The sequence below is a fragment of the Folsomia candida genome, unplaced genomic scaffold, assembly GCF_002217175.1.
Source record: "Folsomia candida strain VU population unplaced genomic scaffold, ASM221717v1 Fcan01_Sc003, whole genome shotgun sequence".
Lineage (NCBI taxonomy): Eukaryota > Metazoa > Arthropoda > Collembola > Entomobryomorpha > Isotomidae > Folsomia > Folsomia candida.
The window spans coordinates 4,654,716-4,682,537 of NW_019091195.1; the positions used below are offsets into that span (position 1 = coordinate 4,654,716).

Sequence of the window (27,822 nt, forward strand, 5' to 3'; positions counted from 1 at the left end):
ATCATACTGTTTGAAACTAGGTACGAATTTTATGAATATGTAGCATTTGCGAACCCGTCCGCCCGTATTCCAAAACTGAGAGGTGGAAATAATGCAAGAAGCAGAAGGGTTAAAGCTTTAATCAAATCCTTAATGGTGGCGATTTAGCACGGTGTTTGTATCTCTAAATTTCATGCATGTTGTCTCGGTTTTTCCAAAGAGATCAGACCAATTTAAAGCGATACACTTTTTTTGTTTACTTGCCAGCATTAAAGTGTCTCCGCGTATGTACGTAATGCGCAAAAGAGTGGAATAATAATAGTGGTTTATGGGTAAAAATGTGAGTTGGAACAAGAAAGAGTCGTAATAAATAATTGACCTGGTGGCAAAGGACTCGCATGATTACAAAGGGCTCATGGAGATGCCCCCTGTGATTTATGCGACACTTGAATACCTCAATTGAATCTCAATTCCATCCATCTCTCAAACGCTGCTGCCTGACTGGCACACCTCCTCCTGGCCCTCCTTCAATTGAAACTCAATCCTGGTGCAGGTCTCATAGTTAACTCTTACCTTGCATTATTGCTTGCATACCAGCGAGGCAGCCAGAGAATGGTGATGATGATGTGCATCATCTCCCAGCCAAGTCTCCTTTTTAGATAGCTTGCTGGGTGAGAGAGGGATAGAATTTACGTAAGAGTTGGTTGGATCACTGTGCGTGAGCACATCTCAATCGAGATTCAGCAGTTGTTGGGAAAGCATCACCGCTGCAAGTTGCCTCGGTCATGTTAACCGAAATTCCATCAAAGTTTTAAGTGCATTTTGTAAAAAAAAACAGTGGTCAGGTTGTTCCAAGGTTGTGTAAAAGTAACATTTGTTGTGAATAATTCAGAGTACAAGTGAAACGAAGTAAATACTTATAAAATTGAAGATCTCAGTAGCTTACCTATACCGAAAAAATCATCCATGCTTCTCTCTCAGTGCAAATTATTTGAATGGATGAATATTCTTCATTCGTCTCGTGTTTGACAATTTAAATTGATCCGTAAATTTCTGCACAGACTGACTTAACAAGTGGTTATTATAGTTGTTTAAATCTGACATGTGTTGCTAAACCTGTCACTTGTCTCATTTTGATGCGCTACTCCTTTGATTTAGCATTTGACAACTCGTTTGTATCAAATTGCACCTGATTCTCGTGTTGTTTTGCGAGAAACGTAATACTTAAGATGTGATTAAAGCTCAAAGAAGGCGAGGCAACCAGAGCAGTGAGACGATTGCCGATGGACATAATAAACTTGAACCAGATTTCACCTTATTCTTATGGATAAGGGCTTCACGGCAGCTCCTTCTGCTGATAACAGTGCGGTTGTTGTGTGAATTCAAAATGTGACAAAGACCAGCATGGTAATTAAAACAATGCATCACAAAGCAGTGCAAAGAAGAATGCCTTCTCCACACCAACATCATAATCTCATTTTCATCCTCAGTTTAATCAACATTTTGCACACTTCACTCGCCTCCCATTGGATGTGAGTACTTGTTCTTATCTGCCTCAATTTATATTGTTGAAAGAGTTTAGCCGATTTTGAGTGAACCTTGTGTAATATCGATTTCATACTTGAAGCTTCCTTTCTTTCAGTTATGGCTTCCCCATAAAGATAGTGTTACAACTTGGTCTGATTTATGCTGTCTGCTTGAATTTCTTGAATTTTAGCCAGTGCAGTGTTATGGTATTCGTCACCTGTTTTGCATTAAATTATGTACCCTGGTCGCAATCATGCATTTATTGTTGTAGAGAAATTATCTTGTCTCACTTGACCTGCGGTACTGTTGACTGCTGACACTGCCTCCTGCAGCGGAAACGTGATCTGCCGTGTTTAAGTTATTTATGAAGTACTCGTTATGAAGAAATTACTGCGATATGTTGAGGATTTTAGTGTTGCAAATTACTACTTGCAGTTACTACGTTTCAAACGCATTAAATTTACGCTACGTTTTGAGTCTGTCAAATTGTTAAAGGACTTTTTATTTAATTCCAAGAGAATTAAACGATATGCATAAAGTAAGTCATTGCTACATGGGGACTTGTGTGTCCAGTCTACGTACTTGGACAGGCATCTTTACACCAATGACTTAATGGAGTAATGGTAACCGGTTCCATTTATTTGACTTCTGTTTTCTCCAGTAATTGCCTCTCATTTACTGAAATTGACAATCCCTTTGAAACTTAAATGGGTCCTCATTACCCTTTTTACAACAAACCTATCTATTCTGTGTGCTTTGACTTGTCGTCATTCAGAAGTTGGTCTCATCATCATAAAATCTCCTCCCTTGAATCGTCGTCATTGAATGTCATACTTCTGTACGTAGCAGTAGTCCTACTTGTCCTAGTGGTTGGCATTTCGGATGATGTTGTCGAATGTTTACACATCTCAAATAGTTCAACTCGTTAACTTCTGTATAAAATCTCATCATTTTAAGTTTGCTCACCTTCGTTCTGAAAAAAGTCTCCGTTCGAGTCACAAAGTTTATTGAGCTATGGAATGAATGAGAATTACAAAAGTAATGTCATCTACAGAGCGCTTAATATCAAAGAGCTTCTAATTAAGATATAAAAGAAGTACATTTTCTATGATACGGTTTGCTGGATGTGATGATCTTACGTATGCATTTGTACATGCATGTACATTACATGCATGAATATTGCAGTGCTTTACAAGTGTAAATTTGGTTTTGATTTATCACACGAAATTAAATTACTCAAATTCTCTACATACTTTGAAGTATAAATACTTGAAAGCAGGAAATTTCATGAACGTTGACAAGACTGCACAAATGCACATAATAGGTGAATATGTGCAAGTAATAGTAATATGTGTTCAAGTAGCACATGGGACAGATATCAGTATAATATTGTCACTGATATCTGTCCCATTATCTGCACTCCTTTCACACTCCCACATCTGCATTCGTTGGCAGTTGTAGTATCTAGCAGGCAGTAAAAAAAATTATAAAAGTGCAGTAAATGAACCCGATATTTATTGGCTTCTATCCGGATACGGATGAGGAAGTGTGTGAGGAAGGTGAGTACATAGAAACGCACAAAGAACGCAGACAGATGTTCCCTGATGATGTTGAAATTGTGAGCATTTCGAAAATGATAAACTTGTTCAGCGTGCCAACTGCTTTTTATGTGACTTTCATGGAAGGAAATATTCAACTGTGTGAACATGAGTTATTGCTCAACCGTTTTATCAGGTTAAAATTAAGTGGGAAATCGATATTCAGACGGGATTAATAAAAAATGGGAAATCTCTGTGCACACACGTTAACTCGCATAGGGAGAGGACATCCAGTGCACGTGGGACATTGAGATTCAAGTAGCATCACAGGATGATGGGACAAGTTTCAATGATGATGTTTTGGCATTTGTAGTGTCAACTTGTGGGAAGTTGAGATATGATATGACAACCCACACCAAAACTCTCTTCTGGACATAAATTCTCACTCGGATTGATTAGGCTATGATTAATTCGACATTTTTCCCTCGAGTTAAAAAGGATATGAAAAAGGTTTGCGTGTTCAATACTTTCAAATGATATGCGTGGAATATTGTGTGATTCATTAATTCTGTGATGTACAAAACGCCCAAGCATCCCAAGAAATATAAACAGACTACGACATACATGCATATATTCTTAGGTATGCATATGTACACATGCACAAGAACGAGATTTGTACGCTAGGAAAGTAATCAATAGAAATGTTAACTGACAAACAACTCAATAATACAAGTTGACTTCTATTGAGCTTTCGTACCTGATTGGAATACTCTTCACGATTAAGTCATTAAAAAGGTTTTCTTTCGACAATAAATCAAATTTTAATTGGTATGTTACCACACGTGCTCCGCCCATAATGTGAATCCTTAGGATTTCAAAGCTGTTAAGTGATAAGAGGAGAATTTAATTTGTTGTTTGTCTTAATTCCCTTCATCCTTTTTACACCACTTCATTCAGGTTAAGTTGCATTGTCAGCTAGTTGATGAAAAATGAATTGGTTGAAATTGTGCATGCACACTTGTCTATTACTTATGTTAATATCACAGATTGGTATTTGGTGCTACGTAGATACATACATATTAACATTTTCAGTGGGCGGTGGATACTTTTTTGAGCAAAAACATTACAAATTACAATATTTTAATATATATCATGCTCTCTAAGGTTAATTCAGTGTTTCGTATAGCTTAGAATTATTTCAAACAGCTCATTTCTGCCACCTTGAGTTTATATTCGTATTTTAGTAGTAGTGCTATTAAAGTCCGCATCATTCGTTCTAACCCTTTTCTACTTTCGTTTTATTACTGTAAATGTAAATGCCTGGATACTTGATTCCTGTCATATATCAAGTTTTAATAGCGGAAAACGCACACCTTACGATACATACATGCACATTTCCTTCACATAAAATCCCCAGATTAAGGGGAAATTTAATAATATAAAAAGCTTACTCTTCTTGTGTGGTGTTTATTGCCGGATAGAATATGCAGCTATGCAAGAATTCCTGCCGAGCAGTTAATGGCAGATTTATCAACATGTCATAGGCTCGTTTGTTACTCTGATTTTACTTTGATTTTGATGTTTTCTCTCCTCTTATAGAAACTTGAACCTGTGGCATGACGAGCTGTCCACATGGGATCCAGAGCAATCAATTTCTAACAATGTGACCCCAATTGCAAGTCCAGGAGGCAAACTACTAACAACAGCAACGAGTGGTCTACCCGGGTAAATTGCATGCATGCACAATAATTGCTAAAAAATATTTTCATTCGCCTTTATAAACCTTTACAAACTACCTTTAATTTCAGTTGTCACGAGCTGGACGGTCTCACTGACGGCCAACTTAAGCTCTGTCTCCTCTTCACAGTAAGTACATACACCAATCATAACTTTTCACGCTTCTTTTGACAAGTTGACATGCACACAGCACTTACTTCCTCCCCCAGATCCAATTTTTTTGACCCAAGTATTCACATAAACAGTAAATAAATAAATATGAGCAATAAACGCCTGCGTCTGTGTATGACTTGAACGAATTATACGAAGGTGCAAGGATGCCGACTTCAACGGAATTATTTATAATGAAACTTTTTACAACAGTGCGAGTTTCCGTAACACAAGTCAGCTCACAAAGGATCATGGAAAAGCGTGGAAAATAAGTGGGAGTGAAAGATACTCAAAACCAAGTTTGATATCATGGTCTAAATCTTTGAGTCTTCGCAGTGTGCTTTTGATTTGAGCAGTTGGTCTGTAAAAGAATTATTACTTCTCGGTGGAAGGTGTTTCAAAATTTATTGTGCATTTATCATTCTGAAATTACCATAAATTTCACAGACTCACACTCTCGCCATAGCCGACGACCCAACCAACCATGCCCTCCACTCGTCCTTCCTTTGCTTGATTTCAACCTGCTATTTTTCAGAACGGCATAGGCAATCGGATTGAACTACATAGATAGTTTATTTACCGTGTAGGGCGTAACGAGAATATGTATGTATGTGAAAGTTGGAATGGAGTATTTTCTGCAGCTAAGTACATATCCAATATTGCAATGTTTATATAACATCAAGCGATGAAAGAGTTCAAAATAAAGAGAAAGGTTGAAAAATGGCATTTATTTATAAATCGTTACAATTCCGTTAACGTTGTTTTAGTTTATTCAGACTACAAACAAATGCAATTACACGAGGAATTGAGACATGAAGGTGGGATGAAAAGAAATGTGGTGTGTGAACGTGATGGTAAAAGTGATACAATTTGGAAGGATCTCATGATCGCCCCTTCGTTTCATTCCTTATAATAAATTATTCGGTCGCTCCCTGCAGCGAGGATTTTCTAATCTCCCCCGAATTTCCGAAAGTTGAAAGACTGTGGCTGAAGAGTGAGAAATAGTTGGAGTGAAGATAATCCTATTACAGTGATAACTCATTGAATCCTGAATCGAATTCCTCGTGCTTCTTTCTTTGGATTCTTCTGACTGGAACCCTTTTTAGGCTGAGGTGTAAGCAGGGGGTATGTTTTGAAATCAAGGGTTGAGCTCTAATTGTCAGCCTATTTTGTTATTCCTTCTCCCTTTAAACTTATCATGAATGACAGTGTAGTTTAGAAAATAATACCATCGCATTGATTTACTGGACATACGCTTAACTCTGGACACCGTGAAATTGTTGCATTTGTGGAACAACTCTGCCGTAGATGTATAATCAAACTATGTACAATCGATAAAATCATAATATCAAAATTATGATTATTTTTAACTCTATAGGATCACATGCGGTCGGTTGTGGCTGGAGCAAAGTTAGGTTTGTCAGAATGTCGCTGGCAATTTCGACATCATCATTGGAACTGCAGTGTGCTTCCAATACAGAAAAAAACAACTTTGTCTGATGACAAGAGGGCAACGACGACAACGACGGCGAGCACGATCATAACCCCACAATCTAGAATTCTTCGTGAAAGCAAAAATGGCAACTTTAACCCTTCCACGAGGAAGAGAAAGACAAGAAATTTTCAGAACGGGACAGAAAACTTGAATCTTGGGAGAGACTTTTATTCTTCGGACCCATTGCCCACAACCACAAAGTCAAAGAAAAAGAATCGCAAAAATCATTCAATTTCTAACGACATGGAAGATCCGAGTACAAATAATAATTTTGTGATGGGCGGAATGACAAAATCACCAACAGGAAAAAGAGGGCAGCAGATAAGTCTGGAAACTCAACCAGCTTCGCATAGTCATCATCATCACGACAAAGAGGAAAAGGCACAAAATTGGAATTCCATCTTGACACGAGGTAATCATTATTGTTCAGTGATTTGTTGTATTTTTCCTGCAATTTCATATTCTATTTTTTTTGTTTGAAAATGCGAAAACTGCAAAACCGCTTACCACGAAACAGAACAAAAGATATAATTAGTACTTGTACTTCTAACGACATTATATTGTGTACGATATTGTAGCCCACAAAATTTTCGAAACTCTCTGAAATATGAAATTGCATTGGGCATGACTTTAATTTCTACAGACATTAAAATGTCAGTCTTACTTTCGTTAAAAATCCTTACATAACACGGGGGAAGCTTATCTGTTTTTATATCCCTACATAGTCCACACTTTAACCTCTTTATCTATGGTGTGCTCCAAGGGTTGTTTTAATTTATGGGCTATTAACATCCTACTTTTTGTGCTTCTTACTAGTCCCTGAGTAAATCTCAATAACACACTCTTTTCACACCATTATTATTTCTCAGATAGTCGTACATACATGTACGAAGTAGGTTGGTGATTACAAATAAATACATGGAAAAACAAGCATGAGTGCCAACAAATAAACCATTCGAAAGGGTTCCCTCCTCCGAGTACATCTTCATCTGCAAAAGTGCTAACTCTTAAATTATTGATGACGCTAAGCTAGCAATTGTTGATAAGGATGTCAATGCATCACGCAGCACAAATAACAACAAGTCAGAAGATGTCTTACTTATTCTTTATTATTCAAGAGTTTCTCCAGCCCTGCAGATAGATCATGTTGTCTCGTACACAAATTCGTCCTTCGTCCACAAAACCTCAGCTTAAGTTGACTGTTTATTTGTTTTCTCATGAAATGAGATGAAAGAGCTCCATTAGGATTTACTACGTACGTATATAGTTATTTTTCACTCCTCCATTGTAACACAAAAGGCACATCCTTTTACTTTTCCAGTTTACAAAAACTTTGGTTGAAATGCAAACTCGTTTCATTTTATTGCCCAACACAACACCACCACTTTTTGTGTAATACTTTCTGGGAGAAATTTGACTTCATGGTTAGTTAATAGTCTAATGGCAACACCAATTCTGAGTGCGTAGGGAGACCACAGATTTGCCAAATCGGGTGCCAAATTGCTCTTTTACATACATTTAATCCTAAACCCTGTGCACACCTCTTGGTGGTTGGGGTTGAACGCAGACTTGACTTGATCGTAAAGTTTTTGATGATAATTTTGTGCTTCTCTCTGAGGGAAGCTATAATACTCCCAATTGTGCAGTCCATTTCTAGCGCCAGAACATTAATCAGAAGCTCAGGTGGCGTTGAAAGGAGGAAGGGCTATCGTGAATATATGTAGATTTTATCGCTAAATTAATTTTACAAGACGACCAAGATTTCTATAAATTTTATTCAGCGACTTGCTTTGAGCATTCCACTGAGTGAGAGAGAATAATTTATGCTCAATCGTGGGGTTCATATTCTGAAATGCATGATAATTTAATTGCAATTTATGGTTTTTGTTCCGACAATAGATCAAATGTTATGATGATGATATTTAATAATACATGTTTACGGTGATTTTGGTTGGTGCAGGCACCAAGGAGGTAGCCTTCGCCCAAGCCGTGTGGAGTGCAGCCGTGACGGAAGCCGTGGCCAGATCATGTCGAGAAGTTCGTAATACCTTAATCCACACACACACCATGCATTCTCGACATATTTATTTACTGCTAAAAATTCAATAGTTTACATGAAGAGTTTTCTTTGTGCAGGGTTCAATATCTTCGTGTGGTTGTGGCAAGACACCAAGACCAGCCGACCTTAAGGATGAATGGCGTTGGGGTGGTTGTGGAGATAATCTTCAATATGGATACAAGTGAGTGATAAATTTAAATATTTGGCAGATATTGTCAAAAGCAGAGGGGTGACAATGACAAATTGCTTCCGAGATACATATTTATGTAACGTGATATCTCATTTACTTAATTTGGAAATGATTGTGCATGGATATTTTAGTGTAAGGTTATATATGCAAGGTCATTTAGTAATAATTTATTACTAATAAATAACAAAACTGTATCACAGGTTCGCACAAAATTTTGTGGACATTCGAGAACAAGAAAATCCTACAGTGGACAAAAAGGGGAAAACACGGTCATTGGTTAATCTTCACAACAATGAGGCCGGCCGGCGAGCTGTACTAAAGAAAACGAAAATTGCTTGCAAATGTCACGGTAAATAAGCTTGATAGTATTTAGTAAATTATGAATTTTAACAATTTCCCTAAATAATAACGTAAATATTTAGGCGTGAGTGGAAGTTGTGCACTGATAACATGTTGGCATCAAATTCCGACGTTCAGAGAAATAGGTAACAACTATATGCATTACTTCATGGAACTCTTGAAGATTAACGCACGTGGTTTGTAACTACTAATTCAGGAGACTACTTAAAAGTTCAGTACGAAAAGGCAACACAGGTCAAGCTGAACAGACGAGGAAGATTGCAAGTTAAGAAGAACGGAGTGCCAGTTCCTTCCGTGGTCGATTTAGTGTATACGGACTTATCTCCCAATTATTGCTTTCAAAATGAGACACTTGGCATTTATGGTAAATAAACTCGACAATTATATTCCATTTTTAATGTAAAACTCTGTAATATCCGCTATCCTACCATTTCAGGCACGTCTGGAAGAATCTGCAATAAAACGGTGTCGTCCCCAAACAGTTGCAAAAATCTTTGCTGCAATCGAGGACATACTTCAGTAGTTGCAAAGTCAGGACACCGATGCAACTGCAAATTTATGTGGTGTTGTCAAGTTGTTTGTGAAGAGTGCCGTAGTGTTCAGAAATACGATGTTTGTAAATAAACTTTTTTGTACCAGTCGTTGTTCACTCTCACTCAAGCATTTGCAAAGTTATTTATTTGCAGACGAAACCTGTGCTTATAAGTAATACATATTTATGTACGTGTAAATTGATAAGATAATCCATGCCTGTTTCATCCATTCATTGAAAAAAAATCGATAAGGACTCGAGTAAGTAAGAAATATGTTAGGTTAGGACATAGAATAGCATACGCACTAGTGCAATTAAGTTGATCGAGTATGTATAAACAAGTTATCATTAAGCTAAGAACCTCGAATGCATTATTGTAACCACATCTTGTATTTGTATGTATCTGTTTACTATCTTGGTATAAACGTAGGTTTAGTGTATGATAGAACCTGTTCACCATTTGTGACTGGACGGTGAGAGTCACATTTTTTGCATGAAACTTGTTGGACACAAATTTTAAATTCCGATAGTAACAGAGTAATTTTGTGTCATCAAATTATTAATCACTCGTTGAATTAAATACACTAGATCATCCAATAAATAAACCAATATGCGTATAGTCGTGAACAGACTTTTGCATGTCAATAAGATTGTCACTACGCCGTTTTTACATTCCAGACTTAATATTAAGACATCATTAAGACATCCCTCAATTAATAATCCTGCTGCTTTGAATAGTATTCGTCTTTTGTGTTTCGATTATCATTCCAGTGGAACTAAACGCTACTTGACGACCATGAGCGTGGGGCATGAAACCGTTCTGGAAAGACCAGCTCAACTGGCCATACAAATTTTCAACGAAGCGGTGGAGAGTGTAAAGCCTAAAAATTTATTAAAAGAAAAATTTAAACTAGAAAATGAGTCTGACATTATAATCAGTGATGGGGATGGAAAAGTGACAAAAATCGACCTAAAAAACTACAATAAAGTCTATGTAGTGGGTAAGTATCAGTTTATCATCAGATTGATAGTCAGGTTGCGCTGCAATTACATGAATACAATTTTTTAACCTAACTACAGGCTTCGGCAAAGCCGTACTTCCCATGGCTGAACAAGTTGTGGCAGTTTTAGGGGACAAATTAGAAAAAGTGATGGTAAACATTCCCGATGGATTTCGAGACCCAGTTGAGGAAGGAATACGTGAGATAAAATAGAGAATCCTATTTTATTTGGTGCAGGTATTTGTTCAAGTTGTTGGTCCTGTGTGATTTTCTGGTACAGAGGTTCATCGAGGGGCAAAAAATAATATTCCAGACGAAGCCGCATTCCAGGGATCAAAAGAAATTGTACAGCTAGTTCAAAATATGGATCATAATGATCTTCTTATCGTCTTAATAACTGGGGGCGGATCAGCACTGTTTTCATATCCCCTTTATCCTATTACTGTTGATGAGTTAGGATCACTGGTCAAGACTTTATCTCGGGGTGGGGCCACGATAAATGAACTAAATACAGTTCGAAAAAGGTTTGATTTAAAAAATCTTAAACTTTTGTACACAAATTTGTGTCCCATGTATATGAGTTTAAATGATAATGTATGTTTTATAATTGTAATAAGGTTGTCACTAGTCAAAGGTGGAGGACTTCTCACATTATGCAAAAGTTCTACAATCATTGGTAAACAATTTCTAAACAGAAACTGATATATTTCTCATAATATTGATTATGTACGTTGTATCAACTTATGTGACCTTGTACTTATTGAATAGGAATTGTTCTTTCCGATGTTCCCGAAGATCCTCTAGATATCATTGCAAGTGGTCCCACTGTTCCAAACAAAGATCCAGAATCTCGAGCACGTGAAATTATAGACAAATACTCTGAACCCGGTACACTTGCAGAGAGTATCGAACAAGTTTTGAAAAACCCAATTGTCACCCCTCCCAAATCAAAAAATGTCACAAACATTATAATTGGCAACAATACAGTAGCACTTGAAGCAGGGTCCGAAGCAGCAAAACGGCTGAACCTTTATCCACTAATTGTTACCAAAACATTGTCTGGCAATGCCTCAGAAGTAGGAGACCTACTCGGTCACGCCACTCAAGCCATTTCATACTTGTTCCGAGCCAAACAGTCTGACCAATTTATATCTGCTTATGCCTCCACGATTTATAACGCTGCAGAAAAACTGAGTCTGGAAAGAGAGAAGGTTGACGAGTTGGTGAGGGTTGTACAGGATCCTGAAATTCAGTCAAAATTTGACGGAGTATGCATCTTATTTGGCGGCGAGACCACAGTCAACGTCGTTGGTAAAGGTATTGGTGGTAGAAATCAAGAATTGGCTTTATCCGCAGGAATGAAAATCGACACTTGTGCAAATAATCTGCACGTAAAGGGAAAGGTAGCGTTGCTCAGTGCGGGGACAGACGGTTACGATGGACCGTGTCAAGCTGCCGGAGCAGTGGCGGACTCGTCCATGTTGCAACGAGGTTACGACAACCATTTGTCCCCTTCGGAATACCTTCGCGAAAATAACTCGTACCAATATTTCAAATATAACAGCAACGGAGCATATCATATCATAACTGGTCATACAGAAACTAACGTCATGGACCTCGTAATTATCGTCATTGTTAAATGATGGGCTGCATATGGGTTTATTAATTCGCATGGCATTATACTTTTATTTTTTTAAGTACGAATAGCAGATAATACTGATTTTGTGCATTATAAATACTATTCTCCCTGTATAAATAAATAACGCCTTAAATATTGTCATCACATTTTCATTTAAGCCAGTTTAGGCTACGTACACTAAAATATTTAAAAAAAATTATATCCTCAACCACTAAAATTACATAAAATAAAATGTCACAAAATAAGATCGTTTGAAGTTCTTGCAATTGCAGGTACATTTGTTTCATTGTATCAGTTTCATTCAAAATTCTATTCAGCTTATTTGTAACTTTTTTGTAACTATACTTTGTAACAATCACACATTTCTACATCACACGAGGTACGAATCAGGTATTGTTGGGTATCTTTTCAAAAATTGAATTTTGAATCACTTGATATGGGACATTTGTTGTCACACAGTCAATATTTATTGAATCTGGACTCATTGCTTGGTTTGCATTGTTATTTATCTGCTCGAAATTTGGCACACAACAAAATGTCACTGCGTCATGTACAGTAGAGAAAAAGTGTTCTATTCCGGCTTGGCTTAAAAGTTCGCATCGTTCCATTACTTGAAATAAAGAAGGGGCACATCCAACGAAAATGAGTTGAATGTCTTTTTTCAAGTATGTTTTGGTCAAAGATTTCAGTGCTTTAACTCCTGCAGGGTCAATTGAACTCACACTTGAAAAGTCCAAAATTATCCAAGAGATCTGCAAATGGACAAATCACGTGACATTGATTACCGTAGTACTAATTTATAATTTATGCAACTAATTTGGACATACTGATTCTTGTAGTTGAACCATTGCAGGGTGAAAGTCACAAAGATTGTCATCAATAGAAACATTGTCATTGATTTTTTCCTTCGATATTGTGCTTACGATAATTCCACCCAAATTATTGGCACCCTACATATTAATAGAATTTATTTTTGTAAGTCCGACATGTATGAAAGGCAAGACTAGTTAAGAATTCGAACCTTTTTGCGCTTTGGTTCCGTTGGAGGAATGATTAGCTGAAGCTTTTCTACAAAAAGTTCAATGGTAGCGAAATTGAGACTTCCAGTGTATTTCACTATTTTGATTCCAGGAATTTCTTTGGCCTGAATAAAATCATACGCACAATTTTTCAATGCAATTGATATTTTCAGATAATCTTAAGAGCAAAATACCTGTGTCATGCTCGCGTCCACATAAACGTTGGAGTCAGCATATGTCCCCAGAACATTAATGTGAGGTTTGTTCGAAGTGAAAATTAGGGTGCAAATGGAGAAAATTAACCCAACCCCCAGACCGTATTCGATGTCTAACAAAACAGTAGCGATAAATGCGGCCACCCAGACCACAGCGTTCAGCAAAGACTCATTGTAGGCCTTGGGGAGGTCAAGGAATTGTAGGAACATGCCCTTGAGAGCAACCACGATCATGGCAGATAGGACGCACTGTAATTTAAGTTACATTTTCCATAATACTTGTATGCATATTAAAAAATCATTACTTATGTTGCTAATTTTACATGTGGCAAAGTTTCAAAGAATGGACCGATCCACAAGAGAACAATAACAATCAGGGAGCAAGAAAATAGTCCGGCTATCTGACTCTTGCCCCCGACCTGTTCCTGAATTAAACTTCTCGACAGAGACGCTGAGATGGGAGCACACATGAATAAACTCCCCACAAAATTGCTCGTTCCATTGGCTATCTATAAACGAGGCATTAATTATATCAATTAATGTTATGCTAATTATATCAACAGATGATAATCAACGTGGGACTTACAAGTTCTTGATTCGGGTTGATTTGATAATTATGTTTGATTGCAAAAATTTTTGCCATTGACACAGAAATCACAAAAGCCACGAGGGCGATAACAAAACTATCGACAATAACGTCTGGAAGGATTTCTATTGGTGGCAAGGAGGGTGTTGGCAGTCTGGAAGGTTGACATGAATATTAATTAATTGGATGCATGCATATTGAGTGTAAAGAAGCGTCTCGAATATGAAAATAGATCATTTGTCGCTTGCTCACCCTGTGGGGATATGGTTCACAATGGGGAAGCCATACTCTTTCGATGTTATCCAATACTTGGAGACCAAAGTACCAATTATTATTGTAAATAATTCGATCGGAATAGGAAATGGAATTTTCCTTGCAGCAATAGGCTGTGATTTAAAAGAATGAGAGAACACACGTGATTAGACTACACCATCCAGTAATACACATATTTTAAGAAACTGATGATGAAATATTTAGGTGCTTCAGAGGTTGGCTATTAATATTCTACAACTTACTTTTAAAACCTCATTGAAAATCACCAAAGAGGAAATTGTAAATACGGAAAACAAGACAGCAGTCACGTTGATGTTGCCGAAATTCCACATTATATCAACATAAGTCTGAAATATCACACCACACTCGTATTTGCGCTTAAAGATATGACTAGAATGTAAAATATGTACAAATATATTTTTATTATTACGTATTACGTACAAGTGGGATCTTGAACAACCCATTTCGTCTTGGGAGCGAGAGTCCCAGGAGATTTCTAATTTGTGAAGTGAGGACATGAACCTGTGGGAAAGATTATTATCATGAGTGGTTGGACTGTATTTTTGCCAATATCCTTAGCCCACATACCGCCGCGCCTGTGGTAAAACCGCTCACAAGTTCTGCAGAAAGCAGGACACTTAGTGACCCCAACCGCAAAGTACCCATCAAGATCTGTCCAAAGGATATAAATATGTACACATAAACTATAAATAAAACAACTTGATGACAATCATGATGACCTTTGCTTATCATTACCTGCCATATTCCCACAGAAAAACTAATCACAGTCGCAATTTGCTCGGATGTATATGGGGAGCCAGGCGTCGTTTCATCGTCGGTCAAGTACAGCTCAGAGAGCAGAGCCGAGTCGTTAAGTTTTAGCTGGACAGCAGCATAAGAAGCCTACGACGCCAAAAAAAAATCATGTAATTTTTTTCCATGTAAATCCATACGCTCAAATTTGTTACTCACCATTCGTTCTGTCGCAACTTTACCAGTCATAACTACGTCATTCAGTAATACACATTTAGTCAAAGGAAATTATGATGAAATTGTTGCTTGAGATTGTGAATATACTTACGACAAACTACTGCAAACGTCCCTGTTTCCACATAGAAATAATAGTATGATAAGTAAATATGTATGTACTGCACATGTTTCAAACAATACAACCTCGCAATGCTAAATATGTACTTACCCATTGAAACATGCCTGGATGTACCCATGAAGGAATAAACGATGATTGGAAAGAAGGCCATGTAGATCCCTTAAGTTTTTAAAGGAATTTGTCTCAAATTCATAGAGTAAGATTTAAAGAATATTCAATATTTATAAGTAATTACCTATGATTGGCTGCAAATTGCCCAAAAGAGCATAAGCCATGCCTAAAAATAGAACAGAAATGGAATTATTCCGGAACTTTATTCAATCATCATCATCATGGAATTTTTTTTATTATGCTGTCATTTTGTGCCATAATATAATGAAAGTTATTTATAAGTTGAATGAATTATTAAAATCGTTGTAAACAAATTGCGAATGTCTGACCTTGTGGAATATGCATGACACATATTGTTGTTCCAGCCACTAAGTCAAATGATAAGTCTGTCCTCCAGTTGTATTTCGGAAGCCAGGAGAAGATGGGGAATAAGGTGAGAAACCATTCCAAAGGTGTACATTTGCATCTCATCGAAGATTTAATGGAAGCTAATGCAAATAATTTTTTATGCCAATACTTGTTATGAGAAATCATGGAATCAATTACTAAAGAATGTCAGTTAGGTAAATGCTGGTAGAATCTTAAGTCTAATTTATATCATGCTTGAATGCTTTGCATATTCCAAGTATTAATTCTAACGACTTAAGTTCTCGGCATACTTCAAAATTTGTTTAAACTTACATTTTTGAGATTCAGAAGCTCGGAGAATGCAGTCAGCATAAATTTTCCTTGGATTGGGTGGTGACGCTTTTTCCAAATACTCGTTGGACATGTCAGTCGCAGTATTGCAGAAAGAATTATTGTGTTTCATGACAAAATTTGCCTGGTCCTTTGCTGCGGAAAAGTCATTCATTTTGACAATCGTCACTGGAAGATCTGGAGTATGCACAAGACGGATTTGTTCGTGCTCTTCACCCTCCTCCTTTGTTAACGAAGATCTATTACATTAAAAAGAGTAATTTGTTGTAAAGCGTTTGAATCACAATTATTTAGCACGGTTTGTGAGAAAATTTGAGTATTTACAATTCACATAATTATATAATTAAATTTACTAATCGGAAACTCACATTAGTTATATTCGTTCGTAGCTATAATATTACTTTTCGACTATTAGGAAACCCTATGAAATTGAACTGAGTCGATATATAACAAATCTGACTTTAGATTTGAGCAGTAAGTACGCAAGTAGACAGACGACACTGTTCAAACGACATGATTTTCACAAGTGTCGCATTTCAAGTTCGATAACTTATAACGATTAACATTAACGCATATATGTAACTGCAGAACTATTGCTACAGATTGTACTTCAAATATCAATGAAAACTCCGCAGGCAAGTAAACGTCTCCAACTTGACTACCTCAACGTGATGCCAAAAATTTTAATTTGGTTCGATATGACATCTCGTCTTAATCGATCCTTAATTGGCAAGAATAATAACTCTTGCACATTATACATATCTGGCTCAAGTGGCAAAATATGCGCAACTCTGTACTATTAATATGTATATTTTATTTTATAATGCATGCAGAAAAATTTACCAAACAAAGAGTGTTATTTGCTGTTTGGAGTTCCCAAATTTTATGAATGCACATATTTAAATGACGATTGAAAGATACAACTGGGAGATTCCTACAATCAGTCAAGCTCGACAGACATAAGTACGTATGTAGTATGCATAAAAGGCAATTTAACGCGTTCAGTGTGGATTGTACCAGTTTACATGTATGCAGTTTGTTAATTATTGTCTCGATGTCAACTTTCGATGACTCTGTTCACTAGGGGAGTACAGAAGGGACGAAGAATAAAAATAAAACCAGATTGGGCACTCACGGCACTTTTATGTCGCCAGTGAGACTTCCACCAGTTCTATCAGGCCCTGGCCTTATTCCGTTAATGACAAATAGCCGAATCGAGGATATGACATATGTGTCTTACAAATTTTCATTAGCTTTAAAAAGAAATTGTAACCTTTACCAAAAAATGTGCCATATTCATACTTTCCTTGTCTGTAAAATGGACTTTTCCTTTGAACTAGAGTTTAGTATTTCAGAGTCTTATTGTAAATAAGAAAAGCTTCAAGGCAAATCGAGTTTGTCGCCTGGCATGTACCAGGAAATACTTACTACCAAACAAAAATGTCAACCAAGAACAAACTCAATTGTTACTATATAATAAATTTATAATTATTTAGCTACGCAGCAAATATTTAATAGTTAACATAAGTCTGTTCAACAACATACATTTGACTGTCATACTCATTTTTTGCATACAGGCGATAAATAAGTATGCCTGCAAAAACAGTGACTAATAGATATTTTTAAAGTCTGTCCGGCATGCCTTCATATGTACAGAGACACAATTTTTCCGAATATGCCTAAAGGCCCTGGAAAGTATCCAAATCGATCGATGCCAATAAACATTATTGTTCAAATACAAAGTGAAAAACAGAACACAGTTTTTGAGGTCAAGGATTCGAAACGGTATCAAGTTCATCAGTCTGAGTATCATTGTTGAAAGTAAATATGAGATAATTCTCATCTCACCTAACTCATCATCATCCGGACCACCATCCTTGAAATTATAATTCGTTTACCCATTTTATCAAATCTCAGTGACTCGACAAGTTCATGTGAGACATTTATCAATGCATTATCATTCTACTTGTTCGTGCTTCTGTCAATTTTGACGTAACCTTTTCATTCAAGTGCAAAAATTCAGATTATATTGAGTGTTGACTAGTCAAGACCAGTTTGAACCAAAGTTATTGCTAAAAATATGAGATTATTAATAAACATGAATCGATAATCTCATTAATCATTTTTTTTCTTGTTTTTCAACTTTTGATGCTGAAACGGTAAACAGGGTCCAAGCAGTCTGCACAGTAATTTTACAAGTTCAACAACAACCTCTGGCATAATATTGTCCATTTTACTTGCTTATTTAATATGCATGTGTATACATATGTATCGTATGTGGATAATGAATAACTAGCAAAATTGAATGCATGTGCTAAGTAGATGATAATTAAATATGGATAAGATGACCGAAGTGTTTCACAAAATAGAAACAGTTACGTGGGCATTAGTTATTTTGGGATATGATATTACGACTAAAAAGAAAGTAAGAAAACTCACCTCTCGCGATGTCTCTTCATTTTGGAGATTAAATGTTATGGAATGAACTTTGTGGGGTAGTTTTCGAGTCGAATTTGTATACTCAATTGACTGCTGGTTATTTATTATTTGGTAATATTTTATGCAAAAAGCACGAGTTATTTGCTCTCAGACGACGATAAAACTCTCCTAAATTTGAATTTTGAGATGAATTATGGAAGCAGATAGTAGATGTGTCCAGTTGCAGTGCAACTTGTCGAATCCCTCAAAGGCAACAATTCGGCTGATATATATTAAAACTTTCGTTCAGCACCGTTCAGCTTTTGCCTCTTAATGGCTCATGTATTGTATCTCCTCGCAAACGGGTCCAGGGTATCAACATTTACTTAAGACTTAGCCAAGCTAATTTAAATATTACAACGCATGCACATTGGTTTGTTAGCGGCCGTATATACTTAGATACACAAAATTGGGTGCAGGTTAGGGCAGATCCTAAACGCGTATGTGTGATGATGACATTGATGATGATCACTAGTCAATAGCACATTCCAAAGGCTGAACACCGCAATTTCGTGGTGTTGGTTTTTCTTGATACGATTATATTGTACACTTTCCCCAGCCAAAGTTCACACACAATACCCAATCACGTTGTGGTGAGTAGAGCTTAAAGGTTCGACATATCAATCATCAACAAATATTAATGTGCTTGACCTGAAATGAAAAACTAATTGTTCAACGGTTCGAGTGTCGGCTTATCGTAGTAAATAAAACGGCGAGTTATGCAAAACAACTACTACGAACGTACACAATGCAATCCATGTGGTAGTAGTTTTGATTGATTGACTGACTGATTTTATGATCCAAAAGGACTGTTGATCAACAAGGAATTGAATGATAGTTGATTGATCCTTCGTCGACTTGAAAGTATTGCATCCGTGTGCCTGCATTAAGTTGCAAGATATCCTTATAATCCATGTATGCCGTCTTCTGGACGCTTGAGTGAAATTTTGACTTGACGTCACCGTTGCTATTTTGTGCTCCAGATAATGAGATTTTATTTAGCGTATAGCCGGATATTTCCAGTTGAGACTAGCTTTAAATTGACAGGTTTATTCTGGTGAGAGGATCAACCCTTCTTCGGTAAACAATAATCCGTCTGCTCCGGGTTTCTGAATAACGCTTAAAATAAATTACTCACTCGCTGAGCTCATAAGAGAAGGGTCAGGAATTCCAAGTCGGTTCACACCATATTGACCTCAGAATTAGGTTCATGCATACTTGGACGAAGCCAATGTTTAAAAATAATTTTATTTATGACCGAGGACAGTTGAATGTCTTCTGATAGAAGAGGTAAGAGTCCAGTAAATATGTAGCAGCAGTAGATTCGTAGGATACAGCACGGGATTGCCGGCACGTTGATTTCATGGCCATTGCATATTCATATGGTGGGTGAGTAGAGTAGATCTTCTGAATCTGAAAATAATTGGCAAAGGTAAGTTAAAGTAGAGAATTGGATCAGCGCATGTATGTAAATGCGAAGAAGAACAATGCCTTACAGAGTACAGAAAATACAAAAACAAGAGTGCGTGCTGATTAAACCCTTTCTTTGCATGACAGTCAGTAATCAATGGAAATTACAATTATAAAGGATTTTTTAAAGTCATTAATGGGAAGAAAATGCAATGACGCCAATATAAAGTGTAATTTACATATCTATGAATCTAGGTGCCTGGTACAATTTAACTATAAACCATTGTAAAATTATTAACGTGGTCAGAAATTTTGAGCTGCATTTTTCCCTACATGTAATCGCTTGTTGTTCTCGAAAAAATATTGCTGCCTACATACGTAACATCAGAGTTGTGTATATTCCACTAGTATATCCCTGTGCAATGTACTGATTACAATGCAATAAATGTCAATAATATCTGTCACTGAAATAAGATAAGGATGCATCAAATTTAATGTCCTTTAGTAAATACATACAAATTCGGATAGATGATAAAATTCAATTTGCTATTGATCCTGACATTTATGAGTAACGTATCAAACTACAAGACACATGGGCACATAAGTACCTACTTAAAATAAGTTTTTGGTGTACATATATGTGATGAATGCTATAAATCAAAATATACGCATCTCTTCCATTGCAGCATAAAATAAATCAAAAGATTTCATAAAAATTCAACGCAATAGATTTAATTTTCTTGCGTGTACGAGAAAAATGGGATGAGCTTCATTATTATTCAATTAATAGAGATAAACGAACTATAATTACTCGCATACGTCAAATAATAATTAAGACACGTGTTTGAAACTTGGAAGTTAGGTTATGAAACGACTCAAATTACAATGTTGATTGCGAGGACGGCCTTACATGTTGGGTTATCCAAATTAACGTGTAACGTCCGGCAGATTGAGAGTTGTCTGAAAATAACCAACACACGAAACACTTTTTGACTCATTGTTCATATCTAAAAGCGACACACGTGTCGTTTTTTCTTAACGAGAGAGGAACACGGGTTCCATAATTCCGTTTATAGTTTGCATCATCTTGCTTGGATCAAAGATTTGCAAACACGCACTACTTCCAGGAATAATTCACTAATAATACAGTTTTCAGGTATCAATCACAATATCACTGGTTTAAAAGTTGGATCACATATTCGCAAGTCTAATAAGTCTCTCGGCAAACTATCAGCGCGATAAATAATGCCTCAGGTACATTCACTCGAAATAAAATCGAATGCTGCTCTTATTTTACCTTGCATATTGGAGCAAATGCATTTCCGTATATTTTTTTTGCATATTCAAGCACTACTTCCTCCAATGCACAAACAATGTAAGTCTCAGTTGCACAAAACAGGTCACTATAAATTCTTCAGTGCAGTGTTGTGGTTGGGCTGCAAAAAATGCATTCAAGACGCATTGTTGTGTAACACGGTTTAATTCAGCCTTTCAGGTACCTGACGACAACGTTACATGTAATTTTTGCAGCACGCTTCTTAATTCCCTTTCTATTACTTATCTATCTTGTTTGTAAGACTGATTACGAAAAAAAATTCGTTCAACCTTAATTTTAAGGATTTGAAAGTTTTGATTGTATATGTACACATTTTATCTTTAATGGATACTTAAGTTTAATATAAAAGTTTGGCATAAAAAAAGATTTTAAAAAGTCGAGAATTAGCAATATAATAAATTTTAAAATACAAAAGAAAAATAAATATCCTACTACGTTTTAGCCTACATGAATTTATGTCAAGGTTATAGCAACTTGTGAAAGTAAAGTTTGGATTTTATCGGGCGATCCCGGGTTTCCAGAGCCCGGGTATTACCGGGGAATCATTCATTTGTACATATGTACAGGAAATGTTGGCTAGATACATAAATGCGACATGAAATGCTCCTTTGTTCATCCTCGTGCAAATGTTTTTGTTTTTTTTTGCATACTTACATACGTTCGTGCAGACATGACCCACCCTGAATATTTAGCTTGACCACAAAAGTGGTATTATCTGGTGTGTAAGTATGATTAATTATTATCCAGGCTTCTCACTTATTCATTGGGAATTTACAGGAAAGTTTTCCTGTTAAAGGAAGCAATTAATTCCTTGTCACTGACTCGTCAAATATAAGTTCTAGTTTTTCTTATAAAGCGTTAGCTAATCGGAACGCAAACATTGATTTTTAATTATTATCTTTGAAGCAAATATTTGTAGAAATGGCAACTCTTTTAAATGAAATAAGAGGCTTTTCTTCCAGCGGGACAACGGCAAATATTGATAACCATGTTTTTAGAGCGTACTATATCTTTACGACGGGATTGTTATTGGTTGCAACTTCGATTTTGATTACATCTCAATTTTTCGGAGGTTTAGCGATAAGCAGTAATTTTTTCTGTCCAACAACTAATGGCTAACAATAGCTTTGTCCTTCCTAAATAGATCCAATTGACTGTATAGCTTCAAACGATTACAGCAGATCGGATTCCGCTAAAAAAAGCATTGACAATTTTTGTTGGGTCTCGGCAACATACACTGTCAACGAGCTTTATGCAACAAATCAAAGAATCGGTATGTGAAATATCATACGAGTCAGAAGTCATAGTTTAAATTATTAAACCATTTGTTATTTTTATGTATTTAAAGGTTTAGATAAGCTGGAGGATGGGATAGGACAATTTATTCCTAATTTCAACACACAACGATTTCAATTATATTACCGATGGACAAGTCTACTTTTAATTATTCAAGCTGTTCTGGCTTATATTCCACACTATTTTTGGAAAAGCTGGGAATCTGGGAAAATGGAGGGATTGTCCACGATGCTAAATATTCCTGTGGTATGATTTTCGTTCTACTGTCACTAATAAATATATGTATTGTGCTTGTTGTTATTAAAATACGATTTTTCAGGAACCAACATTAGATACAGATCGTAGGAGGACTCGCGTACAATTGCTTTTGGATTATTTTGAGGCTTTCGAAACAAATGCTCATGAATACTACACGTACCGATTATATTTGTGCGAATATGCTAATTTCGTTTTTTTATTGGTTAACGTGTGGCTGACAAACTGGGTGACTGACGGGCTATTTTGGAGCCTTGGGCCAGACATTTTCAAGAATGGGTACCACTCCATTGTCCTGATAAAGTTATTTCCAAGTCAGGGAAAGTGCACATGGAGAGTTACTGGACCCAGTGGAAACGTGCAGCCTTTCGATGCGTTATGTGTAAGAATTATCTAAATATGAGAAATATTCATGGATATTTATTATTGCGTGGCTACCTCATTATTTCATTAATCCGGAGTGAATATGTACATTTAAGGTCTTGCCACTCAACTCTTTTAATAAGGTCATATTTTCTACACTATGGTACGCTTTCTACTTTAATTCGTTGGAAATGAGTTTATAGTGAAAGTATGTATTTTCCTCCAGGTTTTGGTATTTAATTCTGGCCGTTATTACTCTGGGTTGGCTTATCTTTCGAGCATCTACTATATTTCACCGAGTTAGATCATCTCTTCTCAAGTGGAAGGCTTGTCCCGTCAATTATTCGAATCATCAACATCCAGAAGGCACGGACTGTGTTGACAACATTTGCAAATTTTTACCGCATGCAGATTGGTTTGTTCTACTTCAATTGGTCGATAACGTCGACACTGTCGCAATAAAATCAATTCTTGGAGGATACTGTGAAAGAATTCGCCACTTACAAAGACGCAGAAGATCAACACATATGATTTCTGCAGATGAAAAGCCTTTATTAATTCTTGAACATGAAACTCGTTAAGCAGTGTAAAGACATCGATGGCTCTGAATGTTTATAATGCAATTCGGAAACTTAAAATTAAATACACTTTTTCAATTTTTTGTATCACAATGAATTAACCAGTTTGTAGTTTGTTTATTAAATTCATAATGCTTTGTAAAGTTTCTGAGCAATATTACTTATACATGTTCCATCAATTCCTTAATTATTGGGGAAATATGGGCGTGCGAGTCCCTGATTTAAGTTTAACTTCTCATGCTTTTCGTCAATGTCGTAATTTGCATTTGTCGCGTACACGTCCAAGAGCTGGTCATGGGATTCTTCTCCACCTCCAATGGCAGAAAATGCTCTAGAACCACTGACCAGCTTTTCATGCACTCTTTTCATCAGTTTTGCAAACACAAAGGGATCCGTGTTCTTTACCATCTGGTAAATCTGTATATAATTACATTGACACATGAATTATGCCAACTCATATTTGCATATTATTATTCGTGTTATTTAGTATAAACATTTATCTTACAATGAACCAATCCCCAATATCAAAGTCGTAAACGACAGTTCGTAGAATTTTTTCGTCTGTCGCCCAGGCTTTCTTGCAGAATAAGTAGTACCTGACGCCGGGAAATAAGAGGACAATCACCCTGTATACCAGCATACATCCGGTAATTGCTGCGAGAATGATGAAGTAAAACCTGCAAAATTGTTACATGCATATTTATTATCAGAATGCATAGTTTCACTTTAATTTGAAAGTGTTTTACATACCACAGGAATAAATAAATCTTCTCATTAAAGATCTGGGTCATGGGTCATAGTAAAAAAATATAAACTTCACATTAGGCATTAGCTTTCACCAATTATGTACGATAACGCGTTAAACTTTTATTACCTGAATCGGTAAAATGCACCGGGCAGAGTAAAAGTTTGATTCAGCACCCGTAGGACTTCCTGCAACGAGATACACACTTTCACTGTGAACTCATGCTTACTTCCAATGTATCAATAATATCTGCAACTCATACCAAAATACACTCGGCACAACGCTTCCTTCGGGAAGTACCGATGGCTTGGGTGAAAAACTTCACCGACGTCGTCACTAGAGTCGTACCACAGCCATTGCAGGCCGTACTTGAGAAACGCATGGCCCAAGAACCAATCAGTAAGTATTATTTGAGCAATAACGTTGACAAAGTTGAGCACTTCGCAGAAGAAAAATTTGAGGGCGTAAAATAAGTGATGCCCTTTGTTGTTTTTGATATATTCAATTATTTTTTCTTGACGCTTTTCAAATTCAGAGTCTTCTGTGATGTGACTTTCCAAGCCTCTGACCAGTTCCTTAACACGACCTTCTTCAAACAGCTGCAAAAGTAATATAAAGTAGAGAATACAAAATCCCCCTTTCTTAACGATATTAACAATTTAAAAATACCGTCTTCCAGATGAACCGGGGGGCGTAAAAGAACCCTGCTTGGATAAGAAGGACCATTCCCTGCAACGTACATTTATACATAGTGAAGATCATTAACTTTGACAATTATGCAATAAGGAATAAGATGGGGGACTTACGATCCATTGGTAAAAATTCTGCTTAACTTCTTTGTAATGCTTAATATCTGTCGAGTACTGTCCGGAGCTTATTTTTCTATTATGAAGTTCTAATTTCTTGACTTGGGTAAAAACATTTCCGTCTGAACAAGGGAAATACATTCAAGGAATTAGTTCGCTTCTACAGCATACAGAACTCATGCAGATTGAACTTACTTTCATCAACTAAGGTGTAGGCATTAAACCAGCAGTAACTATCGACATAATTTGATATCTCAGTTGGTGGAATTGTACAATCAATCGGATCTGCACATAGGACACATGCATAATTAAGAATAATTTTATTAAATATTCTGCATGTAAAGATTAGTTTAAAACTCACCCCCAAAATATTGGCTTGAGCCAACAAGTATTGAAAGCACGATGAGTATTATAACAGTAAGTTTGTAATGTAAGACGAAAACCCAATTGTCTATCGATATTCGTCCGATCTTCAAGAATGACTTCAGATCCGCCACACTAAACATTGCTCTGGAGGAAACCTTTGCTAGATTCTTGGGTAGAAATGGCTTGGAATTTTAGACTAAGATGGAAACGAAATGAGATGCGAATTTATGGAAACGCTCTGGGAATCCGTTTGGCACGTGTAGATATGTTTGTGAAATGACTCTGTTCAGTCTTGAGGTAAAAGAATGTAAAAAATCACAGTGGTTGGTTTTACAGATTTATTCCAAGTGTAGAAAAATGCGTCACAGTCAGGAAAAGTGACAGGACAATAAAGCGTCCTAATTTGGTGATATTGATGTGACCAAACAAATTTAGAAATTGATTCACAAGCTGCAGCTCAGTTCACCACTTTTTAATGCAAAATTCACGAAAAACAATACGTATGAGCAAATGCGGTTAACACACTGCGGTTTCTTTAACACTAAAATTACAAAACTTATCCCCACAGAGTGCAAATATCGATACATAAATGCGAGCAATGTTCGAAATTGTGTAATACAAGAAATGTCATTGTGGGTTGGGAATCTTACGCAGATCGGTCCATGCAATTGTCTCACTGCAAATCTATCGGACATAATATGTACAGCATAACGATACTATTTAATGAAATATTCATGCGGTATGAGTGAACTGCAGTGCGTTATTACGTGATCGGTTTGTTTATCGGTTAGGCCGGATGTGCGGCTTCCTTACTCTTCCCTCGAAACCAGCGGAGCGACATTATTCATATTATTCGATCATGATTTTGGAATATGCAAAATTATTGAGAACTTTAGTTTACACACAATTTGTTTGTACGTCACTATGAATGACTAACTTTTTTGGCAGAAATGTCATCACCATTTCATAATTTTCTGTTGCAGCCTTTATGCACATGAATGATTATGCATGCGGTAATTTGCATCTTATATTTCACAACACATTGCCCTGCCAATTCTAAAATTGGGGACCAAATTGTAATGGAGACGGGGAACATTAAGTTGACAACAAGCTTAATATAAAGCACTGCATCATCATCCACGTACCCGAGAGATCAAAAGAAAACTGGTCCCATTTTTTGTCTCTCTTCGAGTTTTCTCTTTTCACATGAATATTTTCACGAACATCAATAGCTTCACGACTGAGGAGACACATGAATATATCAGAAAATCCATGCAGGTTGAAGGACCATTTACAAAGACAAGACATTTTGCCATCCAATCTAACCTGTGTCAGTATTATGACCATTTTGGCTCCTGCTTGGAACGGATCCTGTCATAGCGGATATGCCGTCTTACAGGGGAACCTTAAGTACTGTCACATCTCGATTTCCTTTCGGATGGTCTTAATTGATAGATAATTCAGTGTAACTAAAACTTTGGCATAGGACATACGGTGCAAAATCACGTTTTTGCGAAATATGTGGCGAAAGCTGCACCAAAAGGTGCAATTTTTCCAATGCTTTTAAGATAGATAACAGTCTTCGGAATAATGATATGAAGTTTATAAATTATATCCCTGTCCGCAATTTTATGCTGATCACCAATATGCAAAAAACTGGAAACATTTGCCAATTTTATTTCAAATAGCGAAAGTCTGCATTCTAAATTTGAATTCCATCGTTTTTTGAAATATTAACAAAATTTAAATGTTAAACTTCTTTTATTTAAGCATTGCAAAAAAAGTTTTAAAAAAAATTATTATTATTACAACAAAATGGGTGAAAATTTTCAGAAATTGAAACTCGCAATTTTTCACTAAAAAAGATACAATGACCAATGCTATCTATTATACGTATTTATAAAAATTGTTGGCGATGTATATTTATTCTTGCAAGTTGTAAACAATTTTGGAGAATTGTATCGTCAGCTT

At 36.4% G+C, this 27,822-nt stretch overlaps 5 protein-coding genes across 8 annotated transcripts; 3 read left to right on the forward strand and 2 right to left on the reverse strand.

Annotated features, from left to right (window-relative positions):
- Nucleotides 1–705: 705 nt before the first annotated feature.
- On the forward strand, nt 706–9,690 carry LOC110845581 (protein Wnt-5a). The gene is made up of 10 exons (XM_022092028.2): nt 706–1,511; nt 4,644–4,769; nt 4,853–4,910; nt 6,310–6,838; nt 8,387–8,463; nt 8,563–8,666; nt 8,876–9,024; nt 9,098–9,160; nt 9,232–9,399; nt 9,472–9,690. The coding sequence occupies exons 1-10, from the start codon at nt 1,384–1,386 to the stop codon at nt 9,657–9,659; spliced, it is 1,590 nt and encodes a 529-aa protein (XP_021947720.1). The 5' UTR covers nt 706–1,383; the 3' UTR covers nt 9,660–9,690.
- A 129-nt stretch (nt 9,691–9,819) lies between these two features.
- LOC110846820 (glycerate kinase) lies at nt 9,820–12,452 on the forward strand. Of its 2 annotated transcripts, XM_035849377.1 has the most exons (6): nt 10,231–10,441; nt 10,507–10,568; nt 10,648–10,767; nt 10,849–11,092; nt 11,186–11,244; nt 11,337–12,452. In XM_035849377.1, exons 1-6 carry the CDS (start codon nt 10,377–10,379, stop codon nt 12,209–12,211), a joined length of 1,425 nt encoding a protein of 474 aa, XP_035705270.1. In that variant the 5' UTR covers nt 10,231–10,376; the 3' UTR covers nt 12,212–12,452. The 2 variants fall into 2 exon arrangements, with proteins under 2 accessions (XP_035705269.1, XP_035705270.1); XM_035849376.1 differs by having other exon boundaries at nt 9,820–10,568.
- On the reverse strand, nt 12,235–21,780 carry LOC110845579 (prestin). 3 transcript variants are annotated; one of them, XM_022092026.2, is made up of 19 exons: nt 21,017–21,780; nt 18,658–20,109; nt 16,201–16,457; nt 15,849–16,007; nt 15,644–15,685; nt 15,499–15,567; nt 15,382–15,402; nt 15,273–15,304; nt 15,057–15,203; nt 14,889–14,972; nt 14,742–14,822; nt 14,543–14,647; nt 14,280–14,413; nt 14,028–14,181; nt 13,765–13,950; nt 13,421–13,690; nt 13,229–13,351; nt 13,035–13,157; nt 12,235–12,959 (listed from the first exon to the last, which is right to left on the reverse strand). In XM_022092026.2, the coding sequence occupies exons 2-19, from the start codon at nt 18,675–18,677 to the stop codon at nt 12,594–12,596; spliced, it is 2,373 nt and encodes a 790-aa protein (XP_021947718.1). In that variant the 5' UTR covers nt 18,678–20,109; nt 21,017–21,780; the 3' UTR covers nt 12,235–12,593. The 3 variants fall into 3 exon arrangements, with proteins under 3 accessions (XP_021947718.1, XP_035705268.1, XP_021947719.1); XM_035849375.1 differs by lacking the exons at nt 18,658–20,109; nt 21,017–21,780 and adding an exon at nt 17,062–17,179; XM_022092027.2 differs by lacking the exons at nt 18,658–20,109; nt 21,017–21,780 and adding an exon at nt 16,587–16,999.
- A 419-nt stretch (nt 21,781–22,199) lies between these two features.
- LOC110845586 (innexin inx2) lies at nt 22,200–24,031 on the forward strand. The gene is made up of 6 exons (XM_022092033.2): nt 22,200–22,514; nt 22,587–22,715; nt 22,791–22,984; nt 23,058–23,375; nt 23,473–23,519; nt 23,583–24,031. The coding sequence occupies exons 1-6, from the start codon at nt 22,364–22,366 to the stop codon at nt 23,935–23,937; spliced, it is 1,194 nt and encodes a 397-aa protein (XP_021947725.1). The 5' UTR covers nt 22,200–22,363; the 3' UTR covers nt 23,938–24,031.
- LOC110845585 (innexin inx2) lies at nt 24,020–26,450 on the reverse strand. The gene is made up of 9 exons (XM_022092032.2): nt 25,847–26,450; nt 25,681–25,770; nt 25,486–25,607; nt 25,349–25,408; nt 24,942–25,278; nt 24,809–24,867; nt 24,685–24,716; nt 24,440–24,611; nt 24,020–24,351 (listed from the first exon to the last, which is right to left on the reverse strand). The coding sequence occupies exons 1-9, from the start codon at nt 25,989–25,991 to the stop codon at nt 24,118–24,120; spliced, it is 1,251 nt and encodes a 416-aa protein (XP_021947724.1). The 5' UTR covers nt 25,992–26,450; the 3' UTR covers nt 24,020–24,117.
- Between the last annotated feature and the right edge of the window lie 1,372 nt (nt 26,451–27,822).